Genomic DNA, 16,572 nt, shown 5'->3' on the forward strand with positions numbered 1-16,572 from the left:
CTGCTCCAGCACTGTGCATCGCAATTATGCCAAGGACATGTACAGTTAGGCTTCATTCACCCTCCCGGAAAACAACAACTGCCTCAGAATTAAAGCAACCAGGGCCCGAAAAGCATGCAGATAATAAATATGGCTGCAGAGATTGGAGGGAGGAGGAGGGGGAGGAGGAGGCAGAGAGGTAGTACAATATTTTAAACTGCATGGTTACCAGAGAGTGAAATAGGGAACGCAAGAAACAATACCAAGATGCATATATCACCACTCTGATTCATGCTCCGCACGAGATTGATTTCGAGCTATAGGTGCCAAGCCATCAATATACAATCAAACTCAACTCAAATGTTATGCAACGGGCCTGTTCTCTGCAGCCCTGCACGCGAAATAAAGCAAAGGCCAGCGTCAGATTTGCTTTTACAACCAGCTTGATAGCCACATATATATAGTCCCAGTCAGCCAAACACAACGAAAGCAAACTAAATACCAGCCAGAACAGGAGATTGCTTATGAAAGTTTCATAATTAAACATGTGCATGTAAAAGCCAGCATGGTGAGCTCTGATTGTTCGTTGATTACACAGAGAGGCAAAAAAACAAAACAAAAAAAAAACACATACTTGGTACATGTCTTTGAATGCAGCAAAGAATAAACTGGGGTGGTGGGGTGGGGGAGCCAAATATAGCATATAACAACCAAACATTGCACACCAGGCCTGTATATCTCAGAGGGTTTTAGCTGGAGGGGTGGCGCTGTGCACTTCAAACGCGCATCCATCCATTGTTGGGAGCCATTTGGCCTGCATAAGATCCTGTGCTCTGAACCAGGAAGTTTAAAGTAAGATTTTTTTTATTATACTTGAGGGAAACAATGAGTTCAGCTGCTTATTGCAAGGAGCAATCGTCAGGGGAGACTTAAACTCAATTACTGTAGCCGTTCAGAGTGGGGGGAAAATACAGAAAGAAAGAAAAAAAACACCCCTGCGTGTCAAGCAGTGAATAAAAAATTAAAAGATATGAATAATAATCGAGATGAAGCGTATCAAATATTTATTTTTTTTCTGGGCAACAAAGGACTATAATACATTGACAGGCATGGGAACTATTGCCAGCACATGTCTATACAATACAGCTAAAACTGCCTCCAATTTTGGACATTATCGGACAGAACAAGATATCAGGTGGTCCCAAAAAATGTTTTTTGAATGTCTTCCAACATTTAAAAAAAGACAATATTCCATTTATTGCTTTTATGGTGCTTCAAGGAGAGAACAAGAGGTGAAACGTATTCTGATTGGCACAACACATAAAAGCTTGTATAAAAACGAAAATAGAAACACAAATAAAACAGTTCTCCTCAGGGTCTCACGTATGCTCTGTCTCAAATCAAAAACAAACTGAATAAGGATGATATATAGAGAGAGAAATGGAAGTTTTATTTCTATTCAATTTGTTCACTTGCTTCAATGTCGCCTCAACATGCTACAAGAGGGCTGAATTGAAATATCCCAGAGAAATAAAAAATACCCCAAACTTCTGTTTTTCTAAGAACCATAAAATCACATGAAGAACTAACCGAATATTCAAACCCACTAAAACAGGAGGCACCAGATAAATAAAAAAAGAAGTTTCAACAGACGCACCATATTTACAATTCCCATTAAATTACACATAAATAAATATATACATACATGAACACTGATTCCCTTATATAACCGTGAATCGTGTTGAAATTCAAAAAGTTCAAGTTGGTCGTGTGGAGAGAGAGAGAGTCTACAACTGAAGTCATGACATGGAGTTCTGTGGAATTTCTCTTTGTTTTTCAAGTTTATTATTCACAATACTGATAAGAATTCATCCTCTTTTAGCTTCGTTTTTGTCACAATCGTAAAATTGAGATAGAGAGGGCTTCGCTGGATTTCAGTCCATTCGTTGCAGCTCATAAAAAAACACGGGGAGTACATAAAAAAGTCCTGGCTGAGGCAAATACACCTTTTTCCTCCCCCTGGAGCTGTTCCTCTGCATCTTTTTTTTCTCTTTTCTTTTTTTAAATAACATTTCATATGCTTCAGCTGTTGGAAGAAGAAGAAGACTCTTGCGTCGTTTTCCAATCAATCCAAAGTGGGATGTAAAAAGAAAACATGTAAAACCGCGCAAGATCAGGAAGTGGCATGTTTAACTTTATCAATAGTATTTATAAGGTATTTATAATATTTATATTGGATGTGTGGGGCCATGGCAAAGGGGTGGGTCGGTGTAGAAGAAGGGGGCCCCGGGGTTCGTTTGGCCCTTTGGTGAAGATGGGATGGAAACATCACTTTCTGTGCTTCTCGTCTTTGTCTCCGCCTTTAGTGCCGTTATCTGAGTGACTGTTGGGGTTGTTGTTGAGGTACATTTTGTCCATGGCTTTGATAGCCTCGGTCAGATAGTTCTGAAGGGCCGTGACGGCCGCGCATAGTGCCGGGGTCCCGAAGCCGTGCGAGATTAGACTGAAGTGGGTCAAACAGCTCTGGATTCCCGGTTCGAGGATGGGCTGCGGCCGTGAGTTTCCCAGCGGCGAGCGGTCCTGGGAAAGGAGGTCTGTGAACTCTTTGCACACTTGCCTGAAACAGGAAAAAAAAGGAGTGTAAACAACCAGAACAATATCACAGACCCCTGTATGCTGCTTTTTTCATGCCCTGATGAACATCAATTAAACTTGCAACACTACAAAAAAACAACATACTGTTGAAACAAGTCAGATCTGCGATGTGGAGTGCGGATTCTATATTTGCTGAAAGCTAGCAAACAGAGGGGGGGAAAAAACGTATGTCTTTTATCTCGATAAATAAACTTATGTAAAACATGAATAACTTGAAATGTTGTTGATGTGTTGCTGTTTCCAGAATAGCCAGAGAAAACGCCCCGAAGCTACTAACAGGTGGGAATGAATTCCAGGGCTCGGTGTCAGGTTTATTTTTCCTTTTTAAGCGAACACTTTTTAAGAGGAAAAAAATATATATTCAAATTACTTGTGATTGTAAAACATATATATGCAGTGTTAAGTTTGTTAAGTTTCATCTTTACTCTCTTGAATTAAACCGCAAAGACGACCAAAACACGAATTAATGTTATTTCCTTCAAGATACAGCTCCAACCCACATGTCACTTATTTACAGTACACACTGCAAATATGCAAAATATTCCAAAACGTATAAAAAACTGGAATCCACCATTAAAAGATGAGATTGCGCGGCCCACTATCCATTCCATGCTATTGGCATATTTTAATAACAGGCAAACAGGCTGTAATAAGCGGTTATAGCTGACAGCTGTTTGATTATAGCGGTCCATCATCAATATTAAATGCAGGCTTCTGCCTCGCTATCCATTTTTATAAGCCAAGCCCATGTTGCAGTAAACGCAGAGTAAAAATAACCAACAGCAATGGCAGCGGTGGATGAGACCCAGCTATGTGTCAATGTCACTGAAATCACAAGGCAAACACAACAGCGCTGTGCGTGTGGATGCAGGAGGGCCCAGGCAACACAACCAACAACAGCAGCCTACTTCCAACTGCTCTGCACTATTGTCTTTATAACTGATAATACAAGTCCGAATGAAGTGTCTGGATAAATAGCAGAAATGCGGAGTGATATGTGCCACATTTGTGCATAAAAAGAAATGTAATCATTTATTTAATTAATTATTATTATCTTTAATAAATGTGTTTTAAGGCTGTTAGTGACAATAACAAAAAGATTACAACATTATTATTGTCACACTTCTTTTAAGTATCCACTTTATTAATAGTTTGAGACAAGTCAAACCCCTTGACCCCTTGAGAAAGAAACAGTGTTAGAAAAAAAAGAGATAGAAGAGTAAATGTGTGTGTGTGTGTGTGTGTGTGTGTGTGTGTGTGTGTGTGCGCGTGTGTGTGTGTGTGTGTGTGTGTGTGTGGCACAGAGAGATGCGTTCGGTGAAATGTGATAAAAGCACTTACTTTGTGGCCAACAGCATGTTTTTTCTTTGGACTTGTTCGTTCGGGTCGGAGTGCTGACGGTTTACATATTCAGCTACTGCCTTGGCTGGAAACTCGGTCTCACATACATAACCGAAATCTCTGGCAAGATGGACTGCTTCGCCTGAGAAAAAAAAAAGAAAAGATGAAAAAACAGGTTGAGTGTTTTTCTTTATTAAATATGGTTACATCAAAATTGAGAGCAGTTCAAATTCCCTGCTTGGACTAACACGTGATTAATCTGATCTGAGCAGCGCGTGCACAGAGCAGGGCTGTAACACCTGTGCCTCCACAACACTAATGATGACGATAACAAAAATAAAATCGTCGTTATAATAAAAAAGCAAGCATGTTGGCTGTCGACACACAGCAGGCTCTCTGCTTCAGACCGTGAGAACGCTTAAATATGGAGCAGGAACAATAAGTGGATATGAAATATAGACGGGGCGTCATGCTTAACACCATGTCATTGATTACCAATGCCTGCACATTATTGAAAGTCCAGCAGATCACACAGGCATGGGGAAGCAATTTTAAAGGGCTATACCCAAATCTCTTTCTATTTCTACACTAGCTCTGAGAATTTGAGGTTTCATTCCGTCCGAGACCAAACTCGCCCCTCTCCTCTCTTTCTGGACTTTTTTTTTTCTCCCCGAAGTCTTTGGTTTTAATTTCCTGAAGCAGTTGAGTTTTTACTGCGGGGCTTCCTGCCCATAAGCTTCTGCTCCGGAAGAACGCATGCGCCAATTAGCATCAAAGCTCACGTCCAGTAAACTCGTTTCCATAAAATGGAGCGGATCATAAACAATGACAGCACTTCAGAAAACGCAGTGTCCCTTCACTAAACAACCGTCTGACTTCACCCATCCAACCCCACGTGCCACCACCTCCTTATTACCAGGAATCACACTTCTCCAAGCTCATTACAATACAGCACAAATCTCGACCAAGCACGTTGGATTCGACTCTCTTCCACAGTAATGATTAACAGGGACCAATGAACCATCGCAGGCGTTCACCTTTGGAAAGCTACTGCGCACCAAATACCACTGCACTGAATAATAAGGTCCAACTCTGCGAGCAAAATGGATTTATCCAGTCGTTTAAACGCGCACTAATGTATTCTTTAATAGCCAAAAAACATATAGCTCCCCAAAGGTCAACTCCATGTCATTTGCATGCAACAAAAAGCTTCACGAAAGCCAAAGCATGAGAAGTTATTAACGAATGAATTAAAAAATCAGGCCTATGTTGCCATAGCCAGTCTGTATTAATATAGAAACAATGCATGAGGGTTAATAAATCAATCGACTTCTCATCTATGGGGTGACATAGCTCAGCGGAGCCCAATAAACAAGCAGCACTCAATAATTAACTGGACTTCAACACAAATTCATCCAGTGCTTAAACTAGGCCAGCCGTGGACCTGCAAGTGCGCTCCTGAAAGCGAGGGCCAATAACGCTGCAACGCCACGAGAATCACCAGCACTATTCTATCTCTCTCTCTCTCTCTCTCTCTCTCTCTCTCTCTCCCCACACACACACACACACACACACACACACACATCCTTCATGCTTTATTACTTGCGAGGCAAAGTCGGTCCACATTACACGGATGAGCGCATATGCTGATTTCCGACACAGAGAGAGAAAGAAAGAGAGGGGGGGGGGGGGGGGAGAGAAAAAGAACTCCCACTTTTCTAGCACCTGATATCGCGGGAGCAACAGGAGTGAGAACGTGATTTACGGCGGACGACTTACCTTCGACTAGAGACGTCAGCAAGGTGACGTTGGCTGCCTTGCGTCTGCCCGCAGGTAGATTCAAACCGATTTTATCTAGCTTCTCTCTTAAGGATCTTCCTCCGTTTTTGGATTTGGCCCTGGGAACGAAAAATCAAAAGTAACATTTAAAAAAAAAATCGATGTAATGTAATAAAGTAGGTATACACACACTTCATTGTGCTTCAATTATTGTACCTTTAACATCATTTTAATGGTTGTTCCAATATCAGCCTTGTTAACCTATTTTTCATTTATTTAACTTGATTAGATCGAATTTCTTTGGAAAAAAAATCTTAACGAAAGAGCCCAGCCTTTTCACATGCTGACAAATACTGTACAAAATGAATAAATAAAACCCTACTTAATAGGCAGCACTGTTACTGGCTGCGTGTCTGCAGCAGCACTTCAGTAGACAGTTCACTAGAGACCAATGTTTTCATGTGTAATGCCTTCCCTGGGCCTATAGAGCTGGGGTTGAAACAGACTAGGCCTACATTAATTTGAGAGAGCGAGAGAGAGAGAGAGAGAGAGAGAGAGAGAGAGAGAGAGAGAGAGAGAGAGAGAGAGAAGTTGATATGGAATTTAACAGACCTCTCCTGCTTTAAATGCAGGAGCTAGGTGTCATGGTTGGTCGATTTTAATTATTCTTGGTACAGAGGAGAGAGAGAGAGAGAGAGAGAGAGAGAGAGAGAGAGAGAGAGAGAGAGAGAGATGCACGCGCACAGAGTGAATGGATTGCGTTTCATACAAACGCATTCTTAACAGGTAGAGATTATATTTTCCAACTCACCTCCTCAGCACCCCGCCTAGCAGAGAGGCGTTGAGGCACTCGGGCGGCGAGAGGCGTCTCTGCACCTCTGCCACCGTGACCTTGTACTTGGATGTGGAGCTGAGGAGAGACAGGCGACCCGGAACAGAGCAGAAAACCTCGTTGGGGTTTACCACCCCTCCAAAAAGACCGTCCTTATTCACGGGGATGGAGGAGATGTTGTTGTTCTTGGATAAAGACACTGGACCTATAGCCAGAGAGAACGATAGGGATGGTGGGAAGTGGAGAAGGAGGGGGGAGGCAGAGAGAGAGGGGAAGAGAGAGAGAGAGAGACCGTGCTCAGTGAATTTCATGCAATGCAGAGCCTTAACTAAATGAGAAGGGGGGATTTAGGCCCCGGATTTAGAGTTTAGCACCACATGTGTATACTTTCAGCAACAAGGACATGCAAAAACGAGACTGCAGGCCTATACATGGAGATAACGCCAATATAAAAAAATAATTATCAGCGTAAACAAATCAGCAACATTTTCACTTATTGGCTCTTAATGTAAAATTCACCGGTGAACACAGGCCATACATGAGGCAGCGGACAGAGAGAATCTCCAGTGTCTGTGCGCTCATGCAGCCCATATACGCGCTCGACACAAAGCAACCACACCAACCGAAAGATTTGGTAAAGTCTACCTATTTTGACATATCCTTGTATCAAGCAAAACACCGTTACTCGTGTGTGATTTCACACCGAGTGGAGGGGAGGGTGGGGGGGTGGGGGGGCAGACTGAGCACCACTGAGCTTTCCACGGTTTTGGTGTGCAGTAACCGGAGACAAAGGGGACTGTGCGCCTTTGGATAGATCACTTGTGACATTAATGGCTCAGGGGAGCCTAATAGAGACAATAGGAGTTAAACGAACTCTTGAGATTACTAATATAAGAAGCCAATTATCATGTTGATACGCAGATAGACAGACTCAAAAGAAAAAGACACGATTAGAAGCAGAAAAAGGAAGAAAATGGCGACATATCTTAGTCAGCCTGACAAACGCGTTAACAGCTGACCATCACAAGGCCTCCCTTTTTAAATAGCAATTTCATTCAGACCTATTTTTCATAGCATAAAAACATATTAAAGCAATGTTATCCAATAGCCTTCAACAAATCTGTAAGTGATTTTTTTTTCCCCCAAAGCCGAGAATTCCCTCTCCTTATGACAGGCTCTGCTCCATCCTGCGCTTCCAACTTCCATTTTAAATTTGACCATGCTGTGTGATTGCAGCTATTGGCTTTCTCCACCACGGGATCGTCTGTAGCTATAGGTCTGTATCTTTGACCATCAATACCACGGGGCCTTCAAAGCCCAGCAGCTCCACTCATCTCCCCGCTGCTCTGAAACGCTGACAGTAAATTCCATCAGCGAGAAAAAAGGTGCAGCCAGTTTGATGCACTTGGAAAGCATGTAATGAAAAATAGGCTACTGCGTATTAGGATCAGTCAGGCATTACCGCATTGCATCGAGCTCTCTCGAGCAGAATGGGGAATGGTGTGTGTAGGCCTATGTGAGTGTGTGCGTAAAGCGGCGTGCACTGCAGCTTGCAGATACATGCATGATATCTTTGAGGAAATTGCTTACCTTTTTTAATTACAGTCTGGTCTGGAATGTGGATTCCTTGGTCATCAACAGACTGTGACACAAATGCACAAAATGGACAATTTCAGCATAAACATACCAGCCTCAGTTCTGTGTACGTGAACGCAACTCTGGATGTGTGTGCACGAACAAAAAGCCCGAAACAATTAACCATAATCAACCAACATTGAGGCTAACGAGGCCCATATCTGTTATTATTGTCCAGCGGGTTGCGTTCATGGACGCATTACACCAGATCACAAACTCAGACTTAAATAACGAAGCTATGTCGCCCCATAATCCTGACCTAATTTTGCCCTCAGATTGGCTCCACTCACAAGGAAACTTCTAATCTAGATTGGATAGTAATTACGGCAGCGCAGCCTATTAAAGGCCTATGAACTAATTAGAGGATTATTGGTGTTTGTTTCTGATTAAAAACTACAGAAAATACTCAAAATAAGGATGGGAGTTATTGACAATTGTAGCACATATTTATTATGAATCACTATGTTATCGGAAGCCAATCTAACAAATTAAATTCTCCTGTAAGGGAGCTTGCAACATAATGTAGTGTTGTTGTTCGGGAAGATTTTTTCTTTATGGAAACTAAAAAAAATGAACACAGTCAGATGACACATCAAGACGCTTGTGGAAATACAGGCGCCTTGTTTTGTTCTATTTAAATAATATACAGGCTAACATAACGCATCCACATGCATACGGCAATTAAAAGCATTGTGAAAAAACATGGCAAAATAAAATGTAAATCGTGCCTTTGCATTAATATATAAATATAAACTATGGACAACATGTTTGTACCTGCTGCATCAAAGGATTAATTCAGTGCGTGTCATAGTGTTGACATGTATTTTAGATTGCACACACAAAAACCTTGAACTGTAATAAAGCCGATAGAATGGAAGGGCTATACGGCTATTATTAAAATAAAATAAAAACTGGTGTTGTTATTATTATCATTATAATGAAACTAGTTCGATCATCTTAATTTAGCTTTGGGATGAGATATAACAATCGGTGCCTATAAATCAATTAATTACATTTTTAGCGGTTTTATTTTCTGAGTAAACCTACTCACAAAAACAAAGGCAGGTAAACGCTCCCTCACCTGCACGTCTTCTAAAGAGTGAGGTATTCCATGGATAGGGATAGAGTCTGACAGTCCCGTGTCGATGCCGTGGCCGGACGGTAGCAGCACTTCCCTGCGGTACTCCCGGCACAGCTGGTGGGGCAGGCTGCGGTGCTGGTGCAGCAGGCCGCTGTCCTGACTTTGCCTCTGGCCCGGCCAGCCCGGGTGCTGCGGCTGCGGCTGGGCGTGGAGAGAGTTGAGGGAGTACGGGTCGTTGACGTGTGAGTAAGGGTCCTGAGACTGCGGGTAGATGGGCTGGTATGGTGGAGGGAAGTACGGGGGCTGGAAGTCCGAGTTTGGCGTGTGAGAGAGCGGAGGGGCGCTCGTGTAGGGACTCTGGCCCACGCCGCCCAGCTGAGGTAGCCTGGCTGTCCCATTGCTGGTGCCGTCGTGACGGTCCTGCAGGGAAGCACACAGAGAAAAGAGTTTTAGACTTAAGACACAGACTTAAATGTGCGTGATTTACTCTTTGTTTCAGCTGTTCGGTGCTCTGCGGCCATGATCAAATATGGCTTTAATGGGACACTAATAGAACAAGTCTGGAATCTTTCATTGAAATAATTCCTGCTGATTGATTTTAAACAGCAACGTTATCATTTAAACACACTACCTGCCTGTGCACAAAGTTAAATAAACAACACAAGTTGATGACTAATGACAAGCAAGTAAATAATAACATTATACACTATTATTTCGGATTTGGAAATAACCTTGGTTAAATGAGCAAAAATGGAATTATCTTTGATTTTTCCTCACAGTTTTTATTCCAACCAGCTTCATAAAACATTATTCAGCGACCAAAAAAAGAAAACAGAAAAAGAAAAACTCTGAAACACAAACAAATTGAAATTATCTGACACGCTGAGGCTCCAGCAACTTACCATCGCGGAAAAACTGTGCACTAACATCTGAAAGTATTTTTGGTGCGACTCAAGAAGAAAACAAACAGTTCAAAAAACACTTTGAGTGTTCGAGGGGCGAGCAAAGGGATTAACCAGCAAAACCAAAAAATAAGCCCCCAGAAAAAGCTTCTTCTTTTCTCCTGTAAGATCACGCTGGCCCCGACGCTCAGATATGTGCCACAGCAGCAGGACGATAATCCATCAGAAATATATGGTTAGATCCCCGCTGCCCTTCATTTGGGGCTAAAAATGCAGATATTCGGCGGTGCTGGTAGATTCGGGTCGAAAGTTTCTCTCGGTAGAACCCTCTTTTTCTCCCTGCTCTCCTGGCTTCTATCACAGTGCTGCCGTCCTTTCGCCTGAGCTCATATTAGAGAAAGAGCCGCTTCTTCGTCTCCCTCTTGGACTCCTAATAGAACGCATTCATGACTATTAATATTACAGGAATACTTAATAATAAGGAAAGAATGGTCGGAAATCGGGCGTGAAGCGGAGGACGCAACTCAAGGCAGGAGTCTGCGCTTAAATGACGTCCATTGAAAGGAGGAATCAGTATATCTAATCAGAGATGGGGAGAGAGAGAGGGAGTGAGAGAGAGAAGGAGGGAGTAAGAGACTGTGGAGGGAGTGGAGAGAGAGAGAGACAAAAAGAGGGACATTCACTCCCGTCTGACGAATCAGAGAGAGAGGGAGGAGGGGGGGCATTTTAAAAGGGTCCCAGGGCCAAAGCGCAAAAGTGAAAGAAAGACATAGGAATGAAGGGATGTGGACCAAAGACAGCAGAGGAAGAAGCCATGGAAGGAAACAATGTGCACCTCTGAACTGGGTGAAAATCCAACAGACGACGCTATGGGCACTACGAGCGACTCATTTCTACCACTCGTCCCTTTGTTTTCCAACTCAGACTCCGACAGCGAGCTGTCCTCCATGGGGCTCCTTCCTCTTCTCTTTCCACGCCGAATTTATCCACCGTCTCCTCTTCGACACCCAAACCCAGGGTCACATTGGCTAACTTTAAACTCTGAACTGAATAGACGGAGAAAAATCAATCCCACAGCCTAAGAAGGGCCGCGCGGATCCGGCGCTCAAACCAACTTTTACGCGCCGCTATAAACAGCTCTTCACCTCTTCCTGTCGCGCATTTTTAAATTAAGAAAGCAATACGATCTGGCCCGGCTTCAAAAGCTAATTTTTGCCAGCGATACCACAGAGTAAATATTTGCCTGTAAATTAAAAAAAAGAGAGAAAAACAACGTGAGCGCAAAGGTGGCCAGCTTTTGTTTTCCTGTCTCCCGGCCGTCCCTATCCTCCCAGGACGCGGGCTAAAACACGTCCGACAGGCTCCTCCACTCCTAAACAAGTCCCTGATATTACTGCCAAACTTTGTCTATGCCCATAACAACAATCTCTCAGTGTATGCACTTCACACATATATGCACACACGCGAAATCTAACGGCTCAAGTTGCAGCGATATTAAAAGTGAAGGGCAGAAGTCCATGTAATTCAAGCATTGAATAAAGCAGACTCCTCGAGCTTCAATCTGTCATTTAGTCGCATTATTTAATATAATGAAATGAACGTGAAGTTATTTATTTGTTTTTGTTTTTTTTACTAATTCCTCGTGCCATTAACTTTAATAATTTTATGATTTTGAATAAAAGACGTCAAAAATATAAAATAACTCACAGGTGTGATTTCACCCATGCAACTGTAATAATATAAAATGGCATTGATAACCATATCAGTTCAACTGTCACATATAATGCAATATAAAAAATAATATTTAATATGCTGTAATTATTTTAATTCATACACAAAAATAGTAACTCAAAAATCATCCACAAAAATAAAAGAATAAAAAACTGTCATATTAGAATAAATAAAACACACTGCTCTACACATCTTACCATTGCATTAATTGTGTTCAGTGACAGTTGTCAAAATAATGACATATTTGGATCTAAACAACACATCACATACCTGAAATAAATATCCTGGTTCATTTTAAAATCTTAAAAGAAAATTAAAGAAATCAAAGAGGAGCCCCTTACCTCGCAATCTTCATATTTAATGTTATCAGTTAATTTCCAAAGCATTTTCATGGGTTGCTGAGGTGGATATTGAGTTAAGGTATCGCCTTATAGTCTTGTTTTCACTCAGTGAATTGTGCTCCCCGCTCAGAAAAAACTACTTTTATTGAAGCTGTGGGCTGCTGTCTGTCTTGCGCTCTGAGGTCTCCCTCTAATGGTGGAAGTGAAAGGCTGGAGCAGCTCTGTAATAACACTGGCACAGGGCCTCATTAGCATATCAACAGCCGTTTGATTCCCCCCCCATCTACACACACACACACTCACACAACACCAATGGACAGCGCACAGGTAAATCTAAAGCAGCAAGACGCTCCACACGCTTATTATTTCTACTGTTCAGTCAGGTGTGTGTTTGATAAGTGGGGGGGAGGGGGGGTATAGTCATGCATTGGTTGGGACATACAAGCACCTGGGACAGTTTCTCTTTCTGAGGCTTGTGAAAAACAAATCAGACTCCTTACATGCTATAATTTCAATGTGTTTCCGACTACTATGAACAAACGTGTGTTACTTTTTTGGCAGTTGTGTACTTTCTTTTTAGACCAAGTGTCTTAGTCTTTCGTTTTCCAGGCTCTGACTCGAACACAGCATGTCTATGCAAATACAACCCTGTCACAGACTTTGTTGCCAGCCTTGATTTTTTAACTCCCAAAGTGTTATTTTAATCCCATTGAGAGCGGAGACCTTGAGAAGCTTTTCTTTCAGTGTTATGTTAAAAAGGTGAGCCATTCGGAGCGGCTCTACAGGTCCACTGACTACCTGTAAGGGCACAGGCTTTGGGGACGAATGTAAATAATTAACACAACAACATGGCCTTGTTTCATTTGAATGAGCTGCAGGGAGAGCCTGGCTCTGCCCTGTCGCCGGCCGAGCCTTCACCTCAGCAGGTCGTGGGTCAGCAGACAGGTCGCCAGCTCTGCAAGGCGTTGGCCCCTCCGCTTTAAAACCTGGATTACCATTTTTGGTGGAGTTCCCTTTTTTTTGAAAAGCAGTTGTTATTAATGAGAAGGGGGAGATGAAACTGGCTGACAATGACAGCTATGCAGGAGTGTCTTTCTGCTGGTCAGTTGTCTGTTGTGGTGAAAGGTTTTTAACGAGTGAGAGTAGTTTCTGCAACGATCTTAGGCTGTCTGTCTCAGTGAACAAGGCCAGGTTGGTATTAAAGCCAATTAAATCTGTAAAACTCGATGGAAAGAACATTATTGGGTGTTTTGTAAATAACTTTAAACGTGTAATCCAATTTTGATCAACGAATACTATAAGCGAATTATATTGATTAGAAGTTATATTTTATTTCCAATACGCAAGAAACAAATTAGAGACATAGTCGAGCTTCGACAGAGCTCAGCTCTTTTGGCAAAACTATGTCATGTCGTGTCTTTTCACATAACTCTAAATTTGCGATCAAACATTTGTGTATCTAGAATGCGTCTTTACAACCTATAACAACATGCGATTATCGTCCTCAGGTTATCATGGCAAAACAAAGAGATGAGCAGTTTGTCATGTTAGGCTTCATCACCGCAGACAGAGTTACCTAAATAAAACATCTTTAACTTCGTTGTATGATCTTTTTACAGATCAAAAACACAAGAGCTCTATACCACCACCCTTTGCAGAAGATTTTACGCTGCCTGTGCAACCTCCTTCTTCATAAGTCGACACTTTGACAGTTTTCACTGCTCTTCCACAGACGTCTCTTTGTCTTAAAGTAAGCACCACATACCTGCCATTCCCCCATTTTGCCCATAATTGACATTCTTTGTCTTCTGTTCCCTTTGGAGCTTTTTGGGTTGATCCGGTGCCGTGTCTATTTCATTGAGCCCTCGTTCCCAGAGTAAACCTTTACTTTTTTACCTGGTCCGCATCGACTCACCTGGCCATAAAAACGGTGCGGGGCTACCTGGTGACGCATGCGCACTGCTACGGGTGTGGGCGAGAAAGGAGAAACTACCTTGGAAAAATGAAATAGCCTTTTTGTCTGGTGCTGTGTAGGCCAAATATACTGTCGTACTTTGGCATCTTTGATAGATTTAATCAGCCGAGATAACAATGATGACGAATATGAAAGTACTAATTCGAGAAATCGCCAACACTTAATTAGCCAGAAACTTAAAATAAAAATGCTCGTTTGAAACCAAACAAACACCACGTTTTAAAGACAGAACGTTAATACATCCGATACATTTGAATGTTTTTGTTTTCTTAAAGAAAGAGAGAATGCACAATCTGTATTGATAGCCAGGTAAATGATAGTTATTAAATCCCTATTCTAAGAGAAACTTAGGAGAGACTATTCAATAGTGCATATGCTCAAGCTTCAAATTAACTCTGTGGATGGGAGGAATTAAATTATGGTAAAATATGTTTCTCTTTCAATGACGTTGAAATAAAAAGGAAATACATGTTGAGGTTGTAAATTTAACTTTTTCTTTCCTTTCTAGAATAATTTGGTTTTGTGAAAAAAACAAAAAAAAAAACAAATGAAACTGAGTCGAGTTAAAAACTTGAAGGTTAACTGCCAACATCATTACTTCTACACAGAAAGCTACCCTGCCATTGTGAGGCTCATTATTTATTTATCCACTGTTTATTTCTAATACATACTTATGTAGACCCCTCCGGCCATGAACGAATGAGCTCTCCCTCTGTCTGTCTTTCACACGCGCGCACGCGACCATCACACATACACGCACAAAGAGGAGTGCAACACGTGCGCTCACATAGGTGATACTGGTGAAAGCTCAAGTCCAAAACCCCTTTCTCTTTCAAGTTTCTAACGGGGCACAGACATGTAGGATCAGATGGGACACAGTGCGGCGAACCTTGCCAACAGACAGCTGCATGGATGTTTTCTCACATCAAATATTTACATTGTACAATATTTGCACGAATTGATGACGATTTTCTAACAAAAAAATATATCATTCATCGTGCAATATCTCAAATATATCTTCACAACTGGCTTTTTCTTTTCTTCTTTTTTCATAATTCCTCAGAATATCTATAGATGTCTTTGTGGTGTTAATATTTAAAACAAGCCTTCATGTTTGACTTCAAAGGCGAACACGTTTTAACTGCACACACAATACCTGCAGCTATATAAACCTTTGCAGGACTGGACAAAAGAGAGGGGTGGTGGGGTATCAAAAATATAGTTTCAGGCTCTGCGCAGTAAGGGAGGAGTACGTTTTTTAAGCAGAGCTGTGAATGGGTTAAAGAGCGGGGTCCCTTTTGAATATCCAGCCTGTTTGTCTAGGACTTGGTTTCAACCACTTCCACCGGAGCACCGGGCCCCCGGCAAAGTACAGCTCCTTAAAACTGTGAGCTGGGTTTAATAGGCGCAGGATACGGCTGCCCCTCAGGCATTTAGTACACCCCTTTATAGTAAGAAAAATGACACATTATTATACTTTAAATTATGATTATTTATTTTATAATTATTATCAAGGGGGTCTTGGTGGTACTGTGTATGTTATTCTGTTTCTATTTTTGGATATAAGTTATATGTATGAAAAGCTTTGAATTGTTCAGATGCGTTTTTAGAGAGTATATTGTTAAGCATGTCTCTGTGCGTATTTACGCGCTCGTCTTGTCACCAAATGTGTTGTTAAATAGGGTTCTCTGTCGTGTGCCTTTATTTCCCTCATTGTAAGTAACGTAATTGCACCCATACTCGGCCCAAAAGTTATGGAAAAGTTGGAAAATCATCTGAAATTGTTTTGTAATAATGTTCTTAACCTGCAAACTCGGCCCACTGTGGTGTGCGTATGAACGCTGAAGACATTTACCAACCTGTCACCAGCTGTTAAGATATAGATGCCCCATGTAGCCCTGTTAAATTTATGGATTCAGTATCTGCTAAGTCGGAAGGTCTCAGGCCCGTAGTATGAATTGTCGCTTTCCATAGAAGATAAATGGTGTTCCAGCGCCACCTTGCTTTGACAAAGGAGAGAGCAAGCACCGCCAGTGGATTAAAAACAACATTGTAAGTAATTGAAACCAAATGAGAATGTGTGAGCAGTCATTGCCCTTTTTCTGTTAGTGAAATAGTCAAATCGATGTCAGTCAAAAGGAAGTTGGTCATTAAAAAACATGCGCAAAGTCGTGACATTGTTCATACTTCACATAAATATCAGGGTGCTTTTTCATTTTGCCATAACTTAGACGACATTGCCTGGGCTTTTTTAATAAATCTTTTTGACAAATATCAACATAATTTTCATGCTTTGATTCTCAATTTTTCGACTAATGGGC

At 41.7% G+C, this 16,572-nt stretch overlaps 1 protein-coding gene across 3 annotated transcripts; it reads right to left on the reverse strand.

Moving 5' to 3' along the window:
• Positions 1 to 1,028: 1,028 nt before the first annotated feature.
• On the reverse strand, positions 1,029 to 14,166 carry tfap2a (transcription factor AP-2 alpha). 3 transcript variants are annotated; one of them, XM_079361859.1, is made up of 7 exons: positions 14,042 to 14,166; positions 9,303 to 9,722; positions 8,177 to 8,228; positions 6,566 to 6,791; positions 5,755 to 5,873; positions 3,976 to 4,117; positions 1,029 to 2,596 (listed from the first exon to the last, which is right to left on the reverse strand). In XM_079361859.1, exons 1-7 carry the CDS (start codon positions 14,072 to 14,074, stop codon positions 2,308 to 2,310), a joined length of 1,281 nt encoding a protein of 426 aa, XP_079217985.1. In that variant the 5' UTR covers positions 14,075 to 14,166; the 3' UTR covers positions 1,029 to 2,307. The 3 variants fall into 3 exon arrangements, with proteins under 3 accessions (XP_079217985.1, XP_079217984.1, XP_079217986.1); XM_079361858.1 differs by lacking the exon at positions 14,042 to 14,166 and adding an exon at positions 12,277 to 12,459; XM_079361860.1 differs by lacking the exon at positions 14,042 to 14,166 and adding an exon at positions 10,205 to 10,837.
• Between the last annotated feature and the right edge of the window lie 2,406 nt (positions 14,167 to 16,572).

Source organism: Symphodus melops (assembly GCF_947650265.1).
Source record: "Symphodus melops genome assembly, chromosome: 14".
Lineage (NCBI taxonomy): Eukaryota > Metazoa > Chordata > Actinopteri > Labriformes > Labridae > Symphodus > Symphodus melops.

Coding starts and splice junctions, on each gene's coding strand:
- tfap2a (XM_079361858.1), bottom strand. CDS start 12,327: ATGAAAATGCTTTGGAAATTAACTGATAACATTAAATATGAAGATTGC. Junction 6,792..8,176: donor CCAGACTGTAATTAAAAAAG/GTAAGCAATTTC, acceptor CTCTGGCTATAG/GTCCAGTGTCTTTATCCAAG. Junction 4,118..5,754: donor GCTGACGTCTCTAGTCGAAG/GTAAGTCGTCCG, acceptor TTTTTTTCTCAG/GCGAAGCAGTCCATCTTGCC.